The 24,437-nt window shown below is 34.3% G+C and overlaps 1 protein-coding gene across 2 annotated transcripts in view; it reads right to left on the reverse strand.

The window, feature by feature from the left end:
* LRRC7 (leucine rich repeat containing 7) overlaps positions 1-24,437 on the reverse strand; it is a 448,351-nt gene that overhangs the window by 270,382 nt on the left and 153,532 nt on the right. For both annotated transcript variants that reach the window (XM_047084407.1, XM_047084406.1), the window contains exons 4-6: positions 15,576-15,654; positions 6,257-6,346; positions 421-477 (exon numbers count right to left, since the gene is read on the reverse strand). In XM_047084407.1, coding sequence (XP_046940363.1) covers positions 421-477; positions 6,257-6,346; positions 15,576-15,654 — 226 coding nt within the window. The remainder of the gene's footprint in view (positions 1-420; positions 478-6,256; positions 6,347-15,575; positions 15,655-24,437) is intronic.

Genomic DNA, 24,437 nt, shown 5'->3' on the forward strand with positions numbered 1-24,437 from the left:
TTAATCATTTTTATGAAATATTTTTGCATATTCTTGATTTAAAAACTGAAAACTATCACCACCCATAAATAACTTGAAGAATTAAGCAAATGAATAGGTTGAACATTTTGATTGTTTTGAGCTATAAAAATGTCAGTTTCATAAATTGCAATGAAGTAACTTCCTAGTGTGTGTGTTCAGCTATGAGAAGAACCTTAGATGGCTCTTCCCACATTGACTTGCAATCACACAGTTTTATAAAGCAGTATACATTCTTAATGTGAATGTGTTATAGTTTACTGTACTATTTCAGGCTCTCAGAAGAAACTAGAAAACTAAACTCAATCAAAATGGCTATGCATAGCCAAAATAAAAATAGTCATTTTTTTCCTATTACTGAAAAACCACAATTCAAAATTTAGAAAAGACACAGTCACTTACTTTGGTAGAGTTTTCAAATGATTTTCTCTTAACTCCAAGATTCGCAATTTGACAAGTCTGGAGAAGTGAATAAAAAAATTGCTTCTTAATATTTCTCTATAAAATCCTATTCCTCTGATAGAGTCAAGTATCACTGTATTATCCAAACAACTATGTCTGGACATTACACATCATAGTTACAGATTTTAAAGAATTATACAAATCGGTTATAAGTAGAGTTGTATCAACATTGGACAATGACAAATATCATTTTACTAAAAATAAAGATTATTCAAAGATACCACTGGATCCAAGTAATCTAAACTTCATGTTTTATAAAAATATATTCACTGTTATTTAATTGTATGTCACAGATTACTAAATATCTACTTAATACCAGGTGCTGTATTCACTGGAACATGGTAATACTGTCCCTCAAGAGACTATAAATGAACTTGTATAGCAAATAGCATAGTATAGTGGTTAAAAGTTTGAGTTTTGTGGTTAAATCTGGATGAAATCCAGACTCTTTCATGTTCTATCACTGTGACATTGGGTACATTAATCAACCCTTCCTAACTTAAGTTTCCTCATCTATGAATCCTACATTTCATACTTACCTACTTGCTAAGATCTATAGTGTGAGACACACTATTGTTAAAATGTCTATAACTGAGCTTTCAAATGTACTTAGTTGAAGCTACTTTACAACAAATATTAATTGGATTCTCTGAATTCTTGGTGTTTTGGGAATATTTCACTATTTGAGCTATGTCTCTTACATTTACTGGGCTTTTAGATATTCATCGAGGTCTCTTCCTCTTTTCTTTGGGTTTTGACTCCTATCAAATTCTAATTTAATTTTAATTTTAAAACTCCTCATCACTATATGAAAAAAAGTGATTCAGTTATTCAGAGCACGGGTATATCACTAGTAAGATTTCTTAAACATTTATATCTCTCAAATCTTCTTAATATTTGTACTAGTGTGAAGATATTTTGTGACTTCTTTTGCCTTTTAGGGGCACCAAATCTCAGGCTTTGGAAGGAAATTTTGTAATTCTTTTTTTTTTTTTTTTTTTAGTTTTATTTATCTATTTTGAAAGAGAGAGAGGGCAGGGGAGGGGCAGAGAAAGAGAGGGAGAGAGAGAATCCCAAGCAGGCTTTGCACTGTCAGCACAGAACTTGATGTGGGGCTCGAACTCACTAACCATGAGATCATGACCTGAACTGAAATTAAGAGTAGGACGCTTAACCAATGGAGCCACCCAGGCGCTCCAAATTTAGTAATTCTTTTGTTACGCTATCCAGCTGAGGGTTAAACAACTGTTTAGATTACAATAATAAAGTAGAACATATTTTGGCAGACAATTTACACGAAATTAAATTCTAATTCTAAGTGGTTTTGGATTTGGTATTATGTTTTCTGTTGGCCCAAATCTCTTCCTTCACATTAAGAGTACTAAAGAGAACTGAGAAAAATTTAACACATAAAAGTATGGTCTAGGATGATAAATATTCTCTGATTTGATAAATTAAAAAAAGTGTAATTATAGTGCTGGAGTCAGTACCAGAGGACAGAGATAGTTATATGGACAATTTTGAAATGTCAATTCATTAAAAACTAGGTAAATGCTCTTTTGAAGATCTGTGAATTTTAAAAACTGTCCAACTATATTGTGTTCGTAGGTGTATGATATCATGATCCGCAAAAGTAATGGAATTTGGGAAATGTTGATTTGCTCTCTGTATATAAAATGAGGCTATTACATGTTAAGGGACTTAAATAACAGTTCTTTTAAAAAATTTTTTAACATTTATTCATTTTTGAGGGACAGAGTGTGAGTGGGGGAGGGGCAGAGAGAGGGAGACACAGAGTCCAAAGCAGGCTCCAGGCTCTGAGCCATCAGCAAAGAGCTCAATGCAGGGCTCAAATCCAACAAACTGTGAGATCGTGACCTGAGCCGAAGTCAGATGCTCAACAGACTGAGCCACTGAGTCACCCCAACAGTTCTTTCTTTTAATGTTTATTTATTTACTTTTTGAGAGAAAGACACACACACACACACACACACACACACACACACAGGGGGAGGGACAGAGAGAGGGGAAGACAGAGAATCCCAAACAGGCTCTGCACTGTCAGCACAGAGTTTAACAAGGGGCTCGAACCCACTAATTGTGAGATGATGACCTGAGCTGAAATCAAGAGTCAGAGGCTTAACTGACTGAGCCACCCAAGTGCCTCTCTACTGAGTTCTTAACACCAACAGATAGGTGTTGAGTTATACTCAATTTATTATTTGAATAATTTCAAAAGTGATCACTTAGAAAAATGCAGTTGATAATAAATAAAAAATATCTTAAGTTTTAAGATACATCTTTTATATATAAAAAAATAGTTCATTGTTGAACACTTGGAAAACATTGAAAAATATGAAAATTAAAATTATCCATAATTTCACTTCCAAGGAACCAGTCTTTTAGGTCACTCATAATTTATAGTGAAATTGGTTAAATATAGTTTATATATTTTATTATAATATACTCCTAAATATAACTTATCATAGGAGTTAAAAGAACTATTTCCCTAAACCAGATTATCAATTGACATAGTATTGTCATACAGATGTGTCATAATATATTCAATTAATCTCCTAGACAGATGTGTGCCTTCACTTCTTTCATATTGTAAATAATGACAAATATCCTTGCCCATAACTCTCAGTGTGGTATCTGATGTGGATGTCATACATTTCTAGAAATAAATTACAAAGGCAGTAGTAGCAAATATTTTCAAATCTTTTAAAACACACTGGTCTGAAATTCATCATCCTTTCTTAATAAAAACCCTCGAGAAAGTCGGGATAGAAGGAACATACTTAAACATCATAAAAGCCATTTATGAAAAGCCCACAGCTAATATCATCCTCAATGGGGAAAAACTGAGAGCTTTCCCCCTGAGATCAGGAACACGACAGGGATGCCCACTCTCACCGCTGTTGTTTAACATAGTGTTGGAAGTTCTAGCATCAGCAATCAGACAACAAAAGGAAATCAAAGGCATCAAAATTGGCAAAGATGAAGTCAAGCTTTCACTTTTTGCAGATGACATGATATTATACATGGAAAATCCGATAGACTCCAACAAAAGTCTGCTAGAACTGATACATGAACTCAGCAAAGTTGCAGGATACAAAATCAATGTACAGAAATCAGTTGCATTCTTATACACTAATAATGAAGCAACAGAAGACAAATAAAGAAACTGATCCCATTCACAATTGCACCAAGAAGCATAAAACACCTAGGAATAAATCTAACCAAAGATGTAAAAGATCTGTATGCTGAAAACTATAGAAAGCTTATGAAGGAAATTGAAGAAGATATAAAGAAATGGAAAAACATTCTGTGCTCATGGGTTGGAAGAATAAATATTGTCAAAATGTCAATACTACCCAAAGCTATCTACACATTCAATGCAATCCCAATCAAAATTGCACCAGCATTCTTCTCGAAACTAGAACAAGCAATCCTAAAATTCATATGGAACCACAAAAGGCCCTGAATAGCCAAAGTAATTTTGAAGAAGAAGACCAAAGCAGGAGGCATCACAATCCGAGACTTTAGCCTCTACTACAAAGCTGTCATCATCAAGACAGCATGGTATTGGCACAAAAACAGACACATAGACCAATGGAATAGAATAGAAACCCCAGAACTAGACCCACAAAAGTATGGCCAACTAATCTTTGACAAAGCAGGAAAGAATATCCAGTGGAAAAAAGACAGCCTCTTTAACAAATGGTGCTGGGAGAACTGGACAGCAACATGCAGAAGATTGAAACTAGACCATTTTCTTACACCATTCACAAAAATAAACTCAAAATGGATAAAGGACCTGAATGTGAGACAGGAAAGCATCAAAACCCTAGAGGAGAAAGCAGGAAAAGACCTCTCTGACCTCAGCTGTAGCAATTTCTTACTTGACACATCCCCAAAGGCAAGGGAATTAAAAGCAAAAATGAATTACTGGGACCTCATGAAGATAAGCTTCTGCACAGCAAAGGAAACAGTCAACAAAACTAAAAGGCAACCAACGGAATGGGAAAAGATATTTGCAAATGACATATCGGACAAAGAGCTAGTATCCAAAATCTATAAAGAGCTCACCAAACTCCACACCCGAGAAACAAATAATCCAGTGAAGAAATGGGCAGAAAACATGAATAGACACTTCTCTAAAGAAGACATCTGGATGGACAACAGGCACATGAAAAGATGCTCAACGTCGCTCCTCATTAGGGAAATACAAATCAAAACCACACTCAGGTATCACCTCACGCCAGTCAGAGTGGCCAAAATGAATAAATCAGGAGACTATAGATGCTGGAGAGGATGTGGAGAAACGGGAACCCTCTTGCACTGTTGGTGGGAATGCAAACTGGTGCAGCCACTCTGGAAAACAGTGTGGAGGTTCCTCAAAAAATTAAAAACAGACCTACCCTATGACCCAGCAGTAGCACTGCTAGGAATTGACCCAAGGGATACAGGAGTACTGATGCATAGGGGCACTTGTACCCCAATGTTTATAGCAGCACTCTCAACAATAGACAAATTGTGGAAAAAGCCTAAATGTCCATCAACTGATGAATGGATAAACTGATGAATGGTTTATATACACAATGGAGTACTACATGGCAATGAGAAAGAATGAAATATGGCCCTTTGTAGCAACGTGGATGGAACTGGAGAGTGTGATGCTAAGTGAAATAAGCCATACAGAGAAAGACAGATATCATATGTTTTCACTCTTATGTGGATCCTGAGAAACTTAACAGAAACCCATGGGGGAGGGGAAGGAAAAAAAAAAAAGAGGTTAGAGTGGGAGAGAGCCAAAGCATAAGAGACTCTTAAAAACTGAGAACAAACTGAGGGTTGATGGGGGGTGGGAAGGAGGGGAGGGTGGGTGATGTATATTGAGGAGGGCACCTTTTGGGATGAGCACTGGGTGTTGTATGGAAACAAACTTGACAATAAATTTTATATATTAAAAAATAAATTAATAAATACATAAATAAAAATAAAAAAATAAATAAAACACACTGGTCTGCATGAAGGTCATAACATTCTGCGATTCTATCAGCGGTATGTGAACTGATCTTTTTCCTTAAACTCTATAAACAGTTTTTATATGACAGAATACAAAGCTCTTTATTCTCATTTTAATTTGTATTATTTTTATTGTTTGTGAGGATAAACACTCCATGTGTTCACTGGCAATTTGTACATTTAATTATAAATGGCTCATTCTGTCAATTACCCATTTTTTCCCCCTAATGAGCTCTTTGTCTTCATACGCATTTGTAAAATTCTTTATATGTTAATGATATAATTTGCTTTCCATATATAGCACAATGTTTTCTCAGTTTATTGTTTTACCTTAATTTTAAAATACTTTCTGATATTATTTTATTTTAAATGTATTTATGTAGTCAAACCTATCTATCCATTTATTATTTTTTCCTTTGTTTCTAAACTGTAGAGGTATTTCTCAGTCCAAGAGCCATAAATATTCATGTGTGTTTTTTGCCAGATAAGCTCTCATTGTATTTTTTTATATTTAACTCTTTAATTTCCCCAGAATTTATTTGATTTTTAATGATATGTAGAAACTTAATTTTACTTAATTTTGTACAAAACATTTCATTACTAACTTTGTCTCACTTAATGAATAATAATGAGTACTATGTTTAATCACAATTGTCACTTTTGAAGCCTCACCTACCGGTGCTGGTAACATACTCACTTACCTATGGTGAAATAAAATTTCATAATTTAAATTTCTTATTCTTACCTTCCAAAATTGGCTGGAAGAAATTCAAGAAAGGCGTCATTCAGGTAGAGCTGGGTCAGATTTAGAAGCTGCGTGAAGCCATCAGGGAGTCTAGAAAGGAGTTAAAGGTTTAGTCACTGCATGGATGTTGCCATAGAAACAGAACAAAAATATATATCTCTAAGGAGAGAAAATAGATGCGTAATACATTTTTCAACTCTCCTTTGGTATCATAGTAATGGAAGAATTTATTGAGCATGTTGTTACAGCTTGAAAATTTTGCTTGTTATTAAAATAAATGGCATTCACCCACCTCTACGCTGCCTTCCTATGCTGAGATTTATGTCACCATTATATCGTCTCTTCCTGTTGCCCTAACCTCATGCACACCAGTGAGATATTTTTTATAGAAATTTCAAGTTGTATGCCATGTTTTGCAATTTTAAATTTAATATTCTTTCTTAACAGAATATTCACATTTATAATCAGGCAAGGGTATCTCCTTACTCTTTCACTAAATCATTAACATGTGTGTCTACCTTATCGCAATGGTGACCAAAGTTGGCCAAAAGGACAGAAGAAGCATTCTGTCCCCCTAACTGATAATGTATGTGAATTGTAACTTAAATTTGTGCAATTAATTCTTAACAAAAATGACCAAGAAGATTGAAACTATAAATATACAGAATCCTAAAAGCTTTAAGAAGCATTAAAAAGGTTGAAGATATATCCTTTGTGAAAATTTACCATTTGGATGAAATAATCATTTGCAATATTTAAATATTTTTCACCAGAAAGACTTAATTCAAGGATTTTCCTGGAGACTTTTTCTTAGCAGATGATTTAATTTTTTCCTATGATTAAATTTCTATTTAAAGATCTTTAATGACTTCATCAATGGTCTAGATAAGACTATGCTCTTTAATAAAATACTTCTCAATAGTGTTCACATTTGCCTTCCCCTCAAATTACAGCCTATCTCCCTCCTTGCATTTACTGACAAAATTATTTAAAGACCTGCCTATACTCACTGCTTGTTACTACTCCACAAGCCATGGTTTTCTGGCATCTACCCCAACTCTATTTCTGCAACTGCACTTGCCAAAGCCTCCAATGACCTCTAAGTCTCAAGCCCATTAACTTCATTTCATTTTGTATCTAGCACTGCCTAGCAACAGTTGTCATTGATTGTTCTCTCTTTCTTGGCTTCTAATACACCCTTTTCCTATTTCCCCTCCTCTTCTTTCTGGGATACTCTGGGTTTCATTCCATGGTTTCTCTTCCTCTGGCCAATCTTTTGTTATGAAAAGTTATGTATCCAGAACAATACGTATGCATCCACAACATCATTTAATAAATAGAACCTGTGCCTTTAAGAAACCCCTGAGTGTCCATCCCCAACTACCTCATCCTCCTATTCGCCCCTCAAATTCCTGAATGATTCTTATCAATCTGCTTTCTAGTTTTACTATACCTTCTTAAACCCTAAAAAAAAGTGTGGTTTTTGCATGTTTTTAAACATTATATAAATCAAATCAGGAATCAAATCAGTTTCAGGAATATTTTCCTGAAACTTTTAAAAGTCAGCATTAGTATGAAATTCACCCATTTTGATGTCAATAATGACTGATCACCATCATATACTATTCCACTGTATGCCTACCCCACAATTTATTTATTATTCCCTTTTTAATGAACATTAAAGATGTTTCTAGTTATTATATTATAAATATTGTTTATGTAAATATTTTTTAACATATATCCTGGTGATTACGTAAGTTATATCCCTCATCATAAGGGATTAATGTGCCACAGGAGCAGCCCTCAACTAATGACTAGTAAGACTCAGCTCCTTCACCCATTATGTTTCACAACTCTGTGATATGTTTTATGCTGTTTCCCAGAGCCCCCCCAGAGAGATTAAGGTCCAGTTGTCCATACTAGTAAATAGTTTAATAACATACCCTCAACAAGTATTTCTTGAGACCAGTTCCTAAATATACTGTGTGAATTCTTTTCTAAACACCTGTTTCTGGGGAGTCCAAACTAAACACAATTAATATTTTTACATTACTTTGTAGGAATTATTCACACAGTTAGAGGACTATTTTTATATTGATTGTTTTTACTGTAAATATCTTGCTCCAGTTTTGTTTTTGTTTTTGTTTTTTGAGAGAGAGAGGGTACAAGTGAGTAAGGGACAGAGAGACAGACTGAGAGATGGGGAGAGAGAGAGAGAGAGAGAGAGAGAGAGAGAGAGAGAGAAGGGGGCTTACCAAAGTGGGGCTCAAGTTTTACCCAAAGTGGAGCTCATGTTCATCCAAAGTGGGCCTGAAACTCACCTGAAGTGGGGCTCATGCTCACCTAAAGTGGGTCTTGAGCTGCTGAGTTGAAGTCAGATGCTTATTAACAACTGAGCCATCCAAGTGCCTGCCAGTTTGTATTTTGAAGTTGGACTGTTTTTATATGACTACATAGAGTTTGTTTCCATAAATTTTCCCTTAAAGAGAGGTAGGATTCATGAAAATAGGAAAGAAAGACAAAGAAGGCAGAGGAAGAGTAAGGGTTTTATAAATAGAAGTGAGAATTCACCTTAGAGGAGTGGCAAAGGGAAGATGAGTTCTAGAGAAAATACTTTATGTACAAGATATTAGGAGTGAAGATTTGAGAATGTCAGTAGGGGACAGGATTTAGAAGGTACTAAATGCTTAACTCAAAGGTTTGAGCCCTATCCTATAGGATTAAAAGGTATCTCAGGGAGATCACTGTTTTTCCCTAAGTTATCTTTTGTTGTAATACATTAGCTCATATCCTGATAGTATGGTAGTTTTTATGATAATGGTACAGATGTTCAATAGATTTCAATACACATTTAATTACTATTTTACTTTAATGTTCTTATGGCTCCTATACTTATTGGAAAGAAGGTATCATTTATGAATTTTTAAAAATGAAGATTAATACATGTAAAGTGACAAGAACGTTAAAACCTTTGATCTAATAATTTACTTTAACATTCTAGTTACTAACACATAAAAAGGCTTTAAAATGCTAAATTTCTACTTATAGGGACAGTTTGAACCATCCAGCTTCCCTTAGAGTACTATTCTGCATATGTATGTGCCCTAAATGGTATTACATTATACTATTCTTTGATCAAAAATGTATTTCTTTATTGCTGCTTCTCTGGCAAAGGTTTTTTTTTTTTTTTTTTTTATGCTGCAGGAAAATTTGGTTTCCTATATAGAACACTTCTTTAAGGATTTAAGAATCGACCACATTGTGCAGATTCGAATTGTAAGATTGGACTGCTAAAAATAAGTTACATCAAAAAACAGAATACAAAGTAAGATAGCTTATTTTCAGGCTGGTTATAAACAAACATGTGGTGCCATTTTATATTGAACCTTTATTTTTTAAAGAATGTAGAGTTAAAGTGTATATTTATACAGTATGTCTTATTCAATACTATGTGTATTTTTATTTCAATTCACTTCAACAAGAATTTATTGAGTAATTACTCTGTGCTTAGATTCAAAATTAATGTCTTCTTCCTCACTTTCTTTGAAGAATTACACTCATAGATTTAGCAAAATTCATACCAATTGCTTTATACCAAACTGCTTATAATAAATGCTTGTACTAATTGCTTTGCACAAGTGTTGGGCACTTTCTATTCCTGGAATAAATTCGTTGGGGACAATGAATTTTAAAATTTTCCTGAGTAAATCTAGCATTTCAGTTTGAAAACCTATTATTTGGAAAATATATAAAGTCAGTAGCTATGCTAAAGAAGACATTTAATTCTATTGATTTTTAATTTTATGGTACAATTTTGTAGCTTCTAATAGAGACAATGGCCTCAGTTATCAATATTACCATTTACAGAGGAATGTACAATGATAAAGATGACAATCATGGATTGTCTTTATCCTTAATCCAAACTGATAGAACTTTTATCCAAGTGCTTCAATTAAATCTAACATTTTACACTAAGGGAGCTCACAATAATGAAATGCTTTTACTATCTAAAAGTAACTGATGATTTTCCACTTTTGACTGATACAATGAATTCAAAGAAGAATGTCTGGGGCACCTGGGTGGCTCAGTCAGTTAAGCATGTGACTTCAGCTCAAGTCATGATCTCACGCTCTGTGAGTTTAAGTCCCACGTAGGGCTCTGTGCTGACAGCTCAGAGCCTGCAGCCTGCTTCAGATTCTGTGTCTCCGTCTCTCTCTGCCCCTCTCTCACTCACACTCTGTCTCTCAAAAATGAATAAATGTTAGGGGCGCCTGGGTGGCTCAGTCGGTTGGGCTTCCGACTTCGGCTCAGGTCATGATCTCGCAGTCCGTGAGTTTGAGCCCCGCATCGGGCTCTGTGCTGACAGTTCAGAGCCTGGAGCCTGTTTCAGATTCTGTGTCTCCCTCTCTCTCTGACCCTCCCCCGTTCATGCTCTGTCTCTCTCTGTCTCAAAAATAAATCAACGTAAAAAAATGAATAAATATTCAAAAAAATTTTTAATAAAAAATTAAAAAAACAAAGAAATGTTTCATATATATTGGCAAATAATTCTTTAGTAAAGAAGCACATTCGTTTTATTAATCACTTAAATTAAAAGTGACATATTCAAACTACAAAAAAGAAAGTTTACTACAGCAAACACCCATATAATTTAGTGGTTGAGCACATGGGCATTGATGTCAAAAGACCTAGGTTTGAATCACAGTTCTTTTAGTTGTTACCTCTGTGACCTTGTAAATCTTTGTAAGATTCAATTTCCTTATTTGTAAAATGATGATGCTACTATCCGCTTCCAGAGTTGCTCTAGTGATTAAATGATTATCTGCCCCATAGTAAGAACTCACTAAATGAGATCAATTATATTACTTGTCCTTGGTATTACTTTTATTCTGATCTTTCAATATTAACTACAGTACCAATTTAAATACTTTTATTAATGCTATCTTTATTGTTAGAATAGGCAAATTAAGATTGGCCACCAACCTCCTTCTTCCAATACTTTTTTCTAATTACATTTACTTTAGAAGTTAAATGAAAACCTATTTGACCCCTGATAGAATAGCTCAATCAAATTACATTACAGGTTTTATAAACTGTGATTAAGAAGTCAATGTAAAATCTTCTCTAACTGAAAAGATACTTTACATCTAAATATTTTATTTTATACATTGTAAAATTATAAAATTAATATAACTATTTTACAGTATAATTTGGAATATAAAGGGAAAAGAAAAAAGTGCACATAAATCCACTTTCTTAACAGCCATAATTACTATTTTAGGTATTTATTTTTTTAATTTTTTATTATTTTTTAGTGTTTACTTGTTTTTGAGATGGAAGAGGGGGAGAGAGGGAGAATCAGAAGCAGACTTCAGGCTCTGAGCTATCAGCAAAGAGCCCAACGCAGGACTCAAACTCACAAACCACGAGATCATGGCCCAAGCCAAAGTCAGACGCTTAACTGACTGAGCCACCCAGGTGGCCCCATTTTAGGTATTTCTAATCTATTTTCCAATTAAATGTTTTAACATCACTGAAAAATAGGATCATGATTTCTCCCTTTACTTTGTAATTATCTTTCAATTTTGCTATATAATCAGAATCACTACATAATCTATCTTGCAAACTAGGACATTTTTGAGAATTAAAAATGAGCTGTTATTAATCATGTCACATCAAGTGGTACAAACTAGGATGATTTGAGCAAACAGAGACATATGGTTACCCTATATATAATCTTTGTATCCATCCAGTAGATGTACCATAATTTATTAGCAATGTCCTTATTGTTATGCATTAAAATGTGTCAAAATTTTCAAAATGTAGCTTTTAATTTAAACCAAAATCAAATGTTTCTTCAGAATTGGTGAAATACAGCAAAAGAATCCCAAGCATCTAAATACTATCTTAATGTGTTTCTACTGTAAAAGGGTATACAGATAATGTTTACCTATTTCATAAGGTTACTGAAAAGATGAAAATGAAATAATGTATCTAAAAGTATGAGACATGATAGACTCTCAATAAATGTTGGTCCATGCTTTTCTCATTAAGTAGTTTTTGTTTTCAATTTTTTCGTGGTAATTTTCACCAATGACTTGGTTAAGGCATTCAGACTATACTATAAAGTTCACATCTAAAACTAAAACTAAAACTAAGATAATAATACTGAAAACTGTAACTTTTATATTCTAGGGTCTTTATGACTTACTGCTTCATAGAAATCTCGAGTCAAAGAAAATGAACAGAAAAGCAAGAGAGAAAAACCAATGAAACCCAAATATGGTGTTTTGAAAAGAGCAACAAAATTGACAAATCTCTGGTCAGACTGATCAAGCAAAAAAAAAGAAAGACACAACTTATGGATTACAAGAATGGAAGAGAGAGCACCACTAGAGAACCTGTAGATATTTAAGGGCTGATAAAAGAACATTATAAAAATTAAGATGCCAATAAATTTGAAAACTTATATGAATGTACAATTCCTGAAAATCACAAACTATCAAAGATCACTCAAAAAAAAAAACCAGGTAATTTCAATAGTTATTATGGTATTTAAATTTGTAATTAAAAAACTTCCCATTAAGAGAAGTCCAGGCTCAGATGGCTGTACTGGCAAATTCTACCAATATATGAGGAAGAAATAATTCTAATTCTGTACAAACTCTTATAGAAAATAGTAGAGAATGATTCCAAACTATTTTTATGAGGCCAGTTTTTACCCTGTTACCAAAGCCAGGCAAAGAAATTACAAGAAAAAAATTTCAGACTAATATGCTTCATGAATATAGATGGGAAAATCCTCTACAAAATATTAGCAAATCAGAGCCATTAATTTATAAAAAAGTAATACTTCCTAATCAATTAAGGTTTATTCCTGGGATGCAAATTTGGATCATCATTCAAAAAACATTCAATGTAATTCACTATATCATTAGACTGAAGAAGAAAAAACATCATCATGTCAACATGTTTGAAAAAAAAAAGAGCTTTGACAAGATTCGATATCCACTGATAATAAAAAGTCTCAGCAAACCAGATATCAAAGATGTGGTGGACAGATTCCAAGGTAGCCTCCATGACCCTCACTTCCTGATGTTCATGCTTTTGTATGATCTTCCTTAGAGTGTGATAAGAATTGTGACCTGCTTCTAATCAATGGAATATGGCATATATGATGAGATGTCACTCTCATAACTATATTATAATACTGTCTTGCTAGAAAATTAACTACTCAGCTGCTGGCCTTAAAGAAGCAAGCTCCTATGTTATGGACTGCTTATGGAGAAGGTCAACATGGCTGGGAACTGTACAATAAATTCACTGAGCTATACATGCTGTATGTAAAATATATCTTAAAAATCCTTTACAATTAGTATACTACTTAAATTGATTTTTGTATTGAGTAATTTTTTACTAATTGAGTAATTTTTTATTAATTCCCAAATTACTTAATGCTTTTAGTGTTAGGCATTTTTTGATGAAGTAGGACATACTCATTCATCTTTTGAAAAGTTAAACATATGGAAGGAATTCAGAGACATAGTCAAACCACAGTCTTTAAGCTTCTTAAAGATATAAATTATCATCGGATTTCTACTCCCAAAGACGTTATCATGATTCCTAAATAAGATGAGCTATTAGAATTAAAGAAATAGAAGTCAAAACAATTCATCATCTGCCCTGGATTATAACTCAAGTCAAGGACTTGGTTGCAGTCTTGGTGTGAAAAGTTACTAATGCCTAGTCTTTGTTGAGAAAATTGCATTCTGGTTTAAAAGTTTTGGAAAACACTTTTCACAGTTGTTTTTTTACTTCCATACTCTTTTTAAGGTAGAAAAGTTGTTATTTTTCAAACATATCTTACTTCTTGATGTTCCATACTTTCTACTAACGGCCTTAAATTATTTTACAAACCATTCACTGTAAAGATCTCCATCTAAACTTCTATCTCCTTCTTTTATATTCTGTTCCTAGTCTTATCTACAGACTCTTTTCATGATCCATAAAGAAACCATCCTCATTACTACCTCTTCTTAACTGTATTGATAAAAAATCTCCCTTCACACTCCCTTTGATAAACTTCCTTTGGTCTTCTAAAAAACACTCCACTCATTAAATGCTTTTCTAGTGGGCTTCAGTTTTTCCTAGTCTCCCCAACTCCATACAGACAGAAGACTCAGGATTTTTTTTTCAAATTCTATTATCAGTTTTTGTATAATTATAAGGTCAGTCTTACTCTGAGACTACTTATCTGTGTCCCATACCATTGAATTGTTTTAATCTCTCCCAAATATTGCTACTACTGTCTTTCCAGGTTTTCTTTCTACTTCAATTGTTAAGTGACTTTAACATTCAGATTCATGATTTATCAAATCCATTCATTCCATGGTTTCTTGACCTATTTGATTGCACAGTACACTGTATCCCTATGACATAACATTAATTTGCCAACATTGACACGTGCTGGCTCTCATCTTCCCATGGCATTTCTCTACTAACAGATCATAAGCCACAAATACCCATTTCTTTTTTTTTAGATGATTTTCTCTTTCTCTTATGTTTATTTATTTATTTTGAGAGAGACAGAGAGTGCGAGTGGGGAAGGGACAAGAGAGAGGTTGAGAGAGAGAGAATCCCAAGCAGTCTCTGCAATGTCAGCACAGAGCTCAACATGGGGCTCTATCCCATGAACTCAACAGATCATGACCTGAGCTGAAATCAGGAGTCTGATGCTTAACTGACTGAACCACCCAGGCATTCCCACAAATATCCCATTTCTGATCACAGCATCTTTACCATCCAAGTCTTTCATTTTGTTATCCTCATAGAATTGTCTTTTTGCTCTTCCTTGTACACAAATACTCTCCTTATCTGGTCATACTTAATTCATTTTCCAGTCTGAACTACATGATCAACTATTTTCATGCACCTATCAATTTATTAACCTCTTGCACTCTCGTGAACTTTCATCACATCCTTAGTGTTAATTTTCCATCATGATCATAACTAATAACTGTTTCCTTAGTTTCAGTGCTCTTTCATGGAATGTTGCCTGAAAGGCACAGGAAAATGATGACATAGTCTGCTTCATAGTAATGCCATCATGTGCCGATTAGGCCTTCATCATTATTCAGCAAAGCTTTTAATCATCTTTTGTTAAACTATTCTGATTTCATTATTTTCCCCCATCATTCTGTTAAATTGAATTTTAAATGCATGATTTAAAACTCATTTGTTATGTGAATTTCCTTTATATGGGTACATTATTATCCAATGGAAACATTAATATAAATAAAATGTAATCATTCATACTCACTTAGAAATGGGATTGACACTGGCTTCAATAATTGTTAAACACTTACAACATTTAATGTTTTCTGGAAATTCTTGTACACCTAAAATGTAAACAAATAAATAAATAAATAAATAAAAAGGAACATGAAAATGTCCCAGCAAAAATTCTTCAAACTATAGTTCTAATATTAAGAATAATTAACTAAAATTATGAGTTAATATATAGTACAGATATAGTACAAATATACCATTAGGATAATCATTTAAATAAGTATAACAATGTAATAATATGTTAGTGTCCTATAATATATACATATTTTAAAAAATAAAATTTAAATGTTAAATAATATTTTAGCACAATAATACTTGGAAATTGGTTATAAATTGAAGACAATTGTATGCTCAGCATAAGATAGATCTTGGGTTTTCACTAATTTAAAGCAATAAAAATAACTAGGTATTTGATTATTAAGTGCTACTACTGTAGTAAGGGGATATCAGCAGATATAAGAAAACAGAAAGGAAAACCTTGGCTTCTTTTATAAGATTGGAAGATTGAACATGTGAAGGATACATAGGGATATATCACAAAACCAATAGATATGCCCAAACTAATGTGGGTCTCTAATAAATTTTATGCAATTCTTCTTGTTGGCTGCACAGAATGTAGTTCTACATCTGCCTGAAAGGGTGAAAAGGTGAACAACTCTTCATCGGGTCCTCTCTCCAGTCTCTGAGGCAGCCAGCCTGGCTCATCACCCTATCACTCTTAGAGAACTGCTCATCTGCTGTCAAAGTTGTGCTGTGGGCTATGTAACAGAAAAACAGGTCTTTCTACAAAACTGAAACTCAGTAAACCACAAACTTAATCCATAAATGTGAGGGTCAAAGAAATAAAAGATGTGGAGGATATTTCAGTTGATACAAATGAATCAAATATAGTAGGTTATACAAGAGATAGAAGAGAAGGCAGCAATATGAAGCTATTCCTATATGTCTACAGTACTACCAGCTCTAAATTTTTGAAATTATTAAGGGGGTAATATTCCTATAAAGTACTAGACCTGCTCAGTATTTCATATTTGACAAGAGGATAAGGAACATTTTGTGGCAGGATTTTGTTGAACTTTTTAATGATGTACAGTCAAGAAAGAAAACCACCACCTTCCAAGATTCCATTGACCTACACCACCATGTCCACAGAACCTTGAAGCCCAGTGAAGCAGCAGGGGGACAGTCAAACCAAGACAGGTCATTTATCCACTGCAAAATAAGGGTACAAAAGAGGGTATGGAGACATTTCTCATGCTTTTTCTCCCTATGTGAAAGTTCATCAGAAACTATGCCGTCCTAAAGTTACTGCTGAAGTATTTTTGCTGCTTAGTTAAGAACCCAAGGAAGTGTAGGAGCTCTGTTACATACAAATTGAATGAGAAAAGCCAATTCTCTTTTTTGGAAAGGCCATAACATCTAGAGCCACCCTCATTAACTAGACCTGAATAAAATGGCAAAGAAGTCAATATGTCAATCCTTGAGATGTCCTCAATATTTCCCCTATGGTATTTATATTTCCTTTGGATATCTGCAACCAACAGGTGGGTAAAGCTTCCTTTATGACTTTAGCTTTTTTGTTCAGCAACCAGTTGGGGCTCATTGCATACTGGTATACCTGATGCCTTATCTCTACACGTGCCTGCCTTCTTAATTATGTGTAAACCAAGACATAGAAGCAGAATCAAATTAAAAAATAATTTTAAAGAAAAGATTGTATCTCTTTATCTTCTACTGAAAATGTAATTCCCTTTTGTGGTGAAAATACTACTAAATTATTTGTTTAAAAACATATTATGTTGTTTGTAGTTCAAACTTAAACTTGATCAGAGCTGAGTCTATTGGATTAAGATGGAATCCCAACTTCATCACTTACTGGTTGGGTAACCCATTTAAATGTTCAATGTCTACTATGAAAAATGCTGATTATATGAATGGTTTCAAAGACAGTTGTGGTGAGGATAGAGAGATAAAGTAGCAAAGCAATTGGCACAAGGTGCTGCATAAATGTTACCTATAATGATTAGAAATACAGAGGAAGGGCCAAGATGATGGAACAGCATGGAAAATTTTTTTGAGTCTCTCATCCCTGAAATACAGCCAGATCAACACTAAACCATCCTGCCCACCTAGAAAACTGATTTGAGGCTTAACACAACAATCTGCACAACCAGAATCACAGAACTCAGCAGGTATGTGGCACGGAGAGGTGAACTGAGGGAGAAAGCTGCAGAGGGCAAGGAGCTGTTTTTGCTTGCAGAGAGAGGATGGACACAGGGTGGGGAGAGAGTATGGAAAGCATCCCCCTTGCCCAAAAGCAGCTGGACAGAAAAGAAAGAGTACATGAGGAACTGAAAGAAAAAAAGGGAGAAAGAAGAAAGGAGAGGGTTTAAGTTCCATGAAGACTCTAAACAGGGGGAGAGTGGAGTCTGAAACTCCACAGCTCAATACCTGATGAAGCTATGGTGGTAAGAGCAAATCCCCAGGAGAAGAGAGTGAGGTCCAAGGGGTCCAATGGCCACATAGATAGAGGTAGTTCATCTGTTGGGAGGGCATTTGGTAGAGGCTGTGCGGCCACCCGACACTCAAAGGTCCCAATAGACACTGGAGAACAACCACATTCACTGGTGCTAGATCAAGGATGTTAATTAAATAGGAATCCTGGTGCCAGATGTGTGTTGTGATTTACCATAATCCTTCAAAGGCTACTGCTACACAATTGCATAAACTTTTTCTGGGGCAGGCTGGCACTCATCCACGGTCTCTGGGTATAGGCAGCAGCATTGTCCCACAATTGTTCCTGGGGGCAGGTGGGCACCTGGCCACTGCTCAGTGAAACCCTCCCCCAGGGGGTCAGAACAGGTCAAAGCCGCAGTCCCTCAGAATGAGGGGTTGGGAAACACAGCCACATCTGAGATAAAACTCAGGAGGGAGGTGTCACCTGGCAACCTGATGGCTTGGTCACAGGCAGTGTAAAAGTGGGGAGTGGACAGACTCTGGAGACAAAGGAGAGGTGCACGACTGCTGGTCAGGACAGCACAGAGTTCCAATACTATAGACAGGGTAGCTGGGTGATACCATTTTTACCCCTCCTGCGCATGAACATGCACACCTAGAGGCACTGCACAAACCACCCCAGTAAGCTAAGGAGCACCATCTAGTGGAGAATGGAGCCTTTACACTAAGCCCCGCACACAGGGCCAACCAGCCTCTTCAGGAACAACACAAGTCTCTCCACCTGCTTAGTTTATGGACTATAAAGTGCTTCATAGTTTGACTTCTAGGGGAAAAGGATGTAATTTCAACTGCACTTCAATCTATTTTCTGGTCCATCTATTCAGGTTTTTTTTTTTCCTGCTCTTATTCTTAAATACAGAAAGAGAAAAAAATTATTTTTATTCTCCAATTCTATTACAAATATTCTTCGTTAATTTTTTCTATTATATTTCTTACTTTTTTGTAAATTTCTAAAATTCTATTTTTTTTTACTTCCATCACTTTATTTTATTCTATTTCATTGTATTAACTTTTTCAAATTTTCAAACATTTTCCTCTTTTTTCCTTTTTTCCACCCTTTCTTATCTTTCCCTTTTTTCTCTAATCTATCAAGCTCCTTTCAACAACCAGACCAGGACAACCTAGGATCTAGCATTCTATATTTGATTTTTTTGTGTTGTTTTTAAGTTTTAATTTTTAATTTTTTTTACCATGTTAATTCCTTTTCTTCCAAAAATAATGAAACGAAGGAATTCACCACCCCCCCCCAAAACAAAAACAGGAAGAAATGTCAGTCAGGGACTTAATCAACACAGACACAAGCAAGATGTCTGAACCAGAATTTAGAATCATGATAGTAAGTATATTAGCTACAGTTGCAAACAGATTAGAATCACTTTCTGTGGAGATAAAAACTAGTCAGGATGAAATAAAAAATGTTATAACTGAGCTGCAATCTCAAATAGATGCCACAGCAGCAAGGATGGATGAGGCAGAGCAGTGAATCAATGGTATAGAGGACAAACTTATAGAGAACAATGAAGCAGAAAAAAAGAGAGAGACTAAGGCAAAAGAGCATGATTTAAAAATTAGAGAAATCAGTGACTCATTAAGGAACAACATCAGAATCATAGGGGGCCCAGAAGATGAAGAGAGAGAAAAAGGGGTAGAAGGATTATGTGATCAAATCATAGTGGAAAACTTTCCTAACCTTGGGAAAGATACAGACATGAAAATCCAGGAAGTACAGAAGACTCCCATTAGATTCAACAAAAACTCACCATCAACAAGGCATACCATAGTCAAATTCACAAAATATTCAGGCAAGGAAAGAATCAAGAAAGCAGCAAGGGAAAAAAGTCCTTAACCCACAAGGGAAGACAGATCAGGTTTGCCGCAGACCTGTCCACAGAAACTTGGCAGGCCAGAAAGGAGTGGCAGGATATGTTCAATGTGCTGAATCAGAAAAATATGCAGCCAAGAATTCTTTATCCAGCACACTGTCATTTAAAATAGACAGAGAGATAAAAAGTTTCCCAGACAAACAAAAATTAAAGGAGTTTGTGACCACTAAGCCAGCCCTGCAAGAAATTTTAAGCAGGACTCTCTGAGGGGAGAAAAGATGGGGAAAAAAAAGACCAAAAACAACAGAGACTAGAAATGATCAGAGAACACCAACAGAAACTCCAACTCTATGGGCAACATAATGGCAATAAATTCATATCTTTCAGTATTCATTCTAAACATCAATAGGCTAAATGCTCCAATTAAAAAGACAGAGGATAACAGAATGGGTAAGAAAACAAGATCCATTTAAATGATGTTTACAACAAACCCACTTTAGACCTAAAGACACCTTCAGATTGAAAGTAAGGGGATGGAGAACCATCATGCTAACAGTCACCAAAAGAAAGCCAGAGTAGCCATATTTATATCAGATAATGTATACTTTAAAATAAAGACCATAACAAGAGATGAAGAAGGACATTATATAATAATTAAGGGGACTATCCACCAAAAAGATCTAACAATTGTAAACATTTATGCTCCAAATGTGGAACATCCAAATATATAAATCAGTGAATCACAAACATAAAGGAACTCATTGGTAATGATACCATAATACTAAGGGTCTTCAACACTTCACTTATAGCAATAGACAGATCATCTAACACAAAATCAAGAAGGAAACAACGGCTTTGAATGACACACTGAACCTGATGGACTTAACAGATATATGCAGAACATTTCATCCTAAAGAGTGGAATATACATTCTTCTCCAGTGCACATGGAATATTCTCAATAATAGATCACATACTGGGACACAAATCAGCCCTCAACAAGTACAAAAAGATTAAGATCATACCATACATATTTTCAGACCATAACACTTTGTAACTTGAAATCAACTACAAGAAAAAATGTGGAAAGATAACAAATATTTGGATGAATGGATAAAAAAGATGTGGCATATATATATACAATGGAGTATTAGTCAACAATCAAAAAGAATGAAACCTTGCCATTTGCAACTATGTGGATGGAACTGGAGGGTATGATGCTAAGCAAAATTAGTCAGTCAGAGAAAGACGAACATCATATGACTTCACTCATATGAGGACTTTAAGATACAAAACAGATGAGCAAAAGGGAAGGGAAGCAAAAGTCATATAAAAACAGGTAGGGGGACAAAATATAACAGACTCTTAAATACAGAGAACGAACAAAGGGTTACTTGGAGAGGTTGTGGGAGGGGGGATGGGCTAAATGGGTAAGGGGCATTAAGGAATCTACTCCTGAAATCATTGTTTCACCTTTTGCTAACTAAAAAAATAAATTATTAAAAAAAAGGGAAATACAGTTGACCCCAGACCAACATGTGTTTGAACTACATGGGTCCACTTAAACATGGATTCTTTTTTGATAAATACATGCAGTACTGTAAATGCAGTCTCTCTTCTCTATGAATTTCTTAACATTTTCTTTTCTCTAGTTTATGTGATTGTAAGAATATAGTATTTAATACATTTGTATGTGTTGATTGGCTGTGTGTAATTGATAAGGCTTCTGGTCAATAGTATGCTATTAATAGTTCAGTTTTGGGAGAGTAAAAAGTTTTATGTCGATTTTCAACTGTGTAGGAATTGGTGCCCAACCCCTGTATTGTTCAAGGGTCAACAGTAAATGGAAGAAGACTATGTCAGTCAACAAAGGAACCAAATATCAAAATGGGCTGGCTTGAGGTAACACATTTGTAAAATTTATCCACCTAAGAGAACACAGCAAATAAATAGGAATTAGTGTGCTGAAGGATCCCTATAGCTAATCAATATAGTATCTGAGATAAATGTTCAAAGGTTTCCAGGGGGAACTTTACCATATATACTAATATATGGTATATATATTTAAGTTTAAGTTTAAGTTCTAGAGTTTAAGTTCTAGAGCATAACTTTAACTTATAGTTCAACCTAAACATGAAGAGGTCGTTTATCAAAGAGTTAAAAGTACAGGTTGGAATTGTAACTGTGCTGTCATATCTCAGTGCTGTCACTTAACTAGATATTATTTTATATAATATTTGAGTATCACTTATTCATTTTTTGTCTAATTCAAAGAGTTGATCTGAGTATTAGATAGTAGGAAGGTAAAGAAATTAGTATGGCACTAGATATAATTCATATATTAATAAGAATTAAGGTAACTTACTCTTCTCTATACCACTGTGTAAAATAATTTATCTTAATAGTCTTATGGGAAGATATATTAACCAATATTATTTGCATTTTATGGATGACAAACCATACATTCACAAAGATTCGGTGACTTATTTAAATACTAATGGGTGTTTACAGATGAGAATGTATAAGGTAGGATTTAATTCAATTTTTTAACACTATATCTTTTATTCCTTTTTACTTCATTATGTTATTTCTTATTAAAATTACATTTGATTTGATTATAGAATCCACATCTTCATCAACCAGTCTTTGAAACTGATCTGTATGGTCCTCTGAAACACAGTGTTTTCAATTTATAAGAAAGGTGATATTTGTTTTACATACATATATGGTAGATAGATAGATAGATAGATACACCTACACACACACACACACACACACACACACACACATTTTCTATCATGAACTTTGTTTCGATTTTCAAATGTATTCATCCTGAAGTAGAGGGATACATATCCTGTACTTCAACAACACATATACTTCAATCATATTAATTTGTGATTACTATAGGAAGTGGGCTCAAACATTTGTAGGCCATTACAATTCAAGTTCTACTCCCTGTTTTTCAGCTGAGATAACACATAAACTTTCTAACACAGGCCCATAAGGAACTCTCTTCTAAGGCCATGAAGAGTTCACTTTTGGGAATCCCTGGAGATTCAAGCTCATTACGTTTAGAATAGACTCAAACCAGGCTGAAATGCCATATGTTCACTTCAGTAACTATATCACAAAACCTATTTTGAATATGTTCATAGAAATATCATCAAATGAAAAATTAGATTTCTGCATTCTGAATTTAAAACAGAAATAAATGTTTAATGTAATGGAATGATCAAAATTGCATTAACAGAATATTAATACCTTGAAGTAGAAAAGATATGATTGACTATTTTATCTGATTAATTGTGGGGTTTTGTTTTGTTTTGTTTTTCCCTTCCTTTAAAAAAATGGGTTCAAAAAGTTCCTGCTCAACTTTCAAAATTATTCAGGAACTTATGCCCTTTGTGGGTTATTCATTTTGTCCTTTTTCCTGCTGCTTCTATCTCAGTCATTCTTCCAGAGGGGGTGCAGAAGAAGGGAAAGGGGAGAATTCTGAAATCAATCAAATATGGATCTTTCCTGTGTAGCATGATAGAAAATGAAAAGTCATTAAGTTTAGTATATATCTGGTTAATTGCTTTTATTTGGAGTATCTTATCTATAACTAATGCAGACATCTAAGTCTTGACAATGATCTTAAACCTATAAGTAATATAGTTTTAAGATTTATTTAATTATAAAAAAAGATTATTGGTGTCAAAATAAAAATCAAAACTCAAGTGTTTTTAAAATCTTGGGTTAGGCTGTAATTAGGTTTTAAGTTGGCAATAAAGTATGAAAGCAAATGTTTTTCCCCTGCAATAGATAAGTTTAGAGTCTAAATGTAGCAAACAATTTTGTCATTCTCACACATAGAGCCTAACAAGAGTAAGAGCAACATTGATCCTTATGATCATAAATGAAAGGCAAACCTGAGTGTAAGACATTTACATAACATATAAACTGTTTTTAAACCTTACTTTCTGAATATATTTATTTAATGTGTTATAATTTTTACCTGTCCTCATCCACTCATCTAAATCTTCAGTCTAAATATCATCCATAAAAATACATTTATATTCAATGATCTGCATGATAATTTATTTAGCTATTTTAGGACATGTAGCTCTCTCTTCTTAATACCTAGCATTTTAGATTATATAATGTCTGAAATGAAATGATACTCAAAAAATAATAAGACGTGGTACTTGCTTATAAGTTGAAGATTCACTGATTTACCATCTGATTGTATATTTGATATTCTCTGATATTTGAGTCGTTAACTATAATAATAAGGTCCCTGAGAGAAATGGGTCATTTCATATATTAGACAAATATTTGAATACTTATTCTGTTAAAAACTGTACTAAATATTGGGGATACAGGAGCTCCTGGGTGGCTCAGTCGGTTAAGCATCCAACTTCGGCTCAGGTCATGATCTCACAGTTTGTGAGTTCAAGCCCTACATCGGACTCTGTGCCGACAGCTCAGTGCCTGGAGCCTGCTTCAGAATCTG

Source organism: Lynx rufus, unplaced genomic scaffold (assembly GCF_022079265.1).
Source record: "Lynx rufus isolate CCGP_SWC_20201006 ecotype Redwood Valley unplaced genomic scaffold, mLynRuf1.p SCAF_2, whole genome shotgun sequence".
Classification (NCBI taxonomy): Eukaryota; Metazoa; Chordata; class Mammalia; order Carnivora; family Felidae; genus Lynx; species Lynx rufus.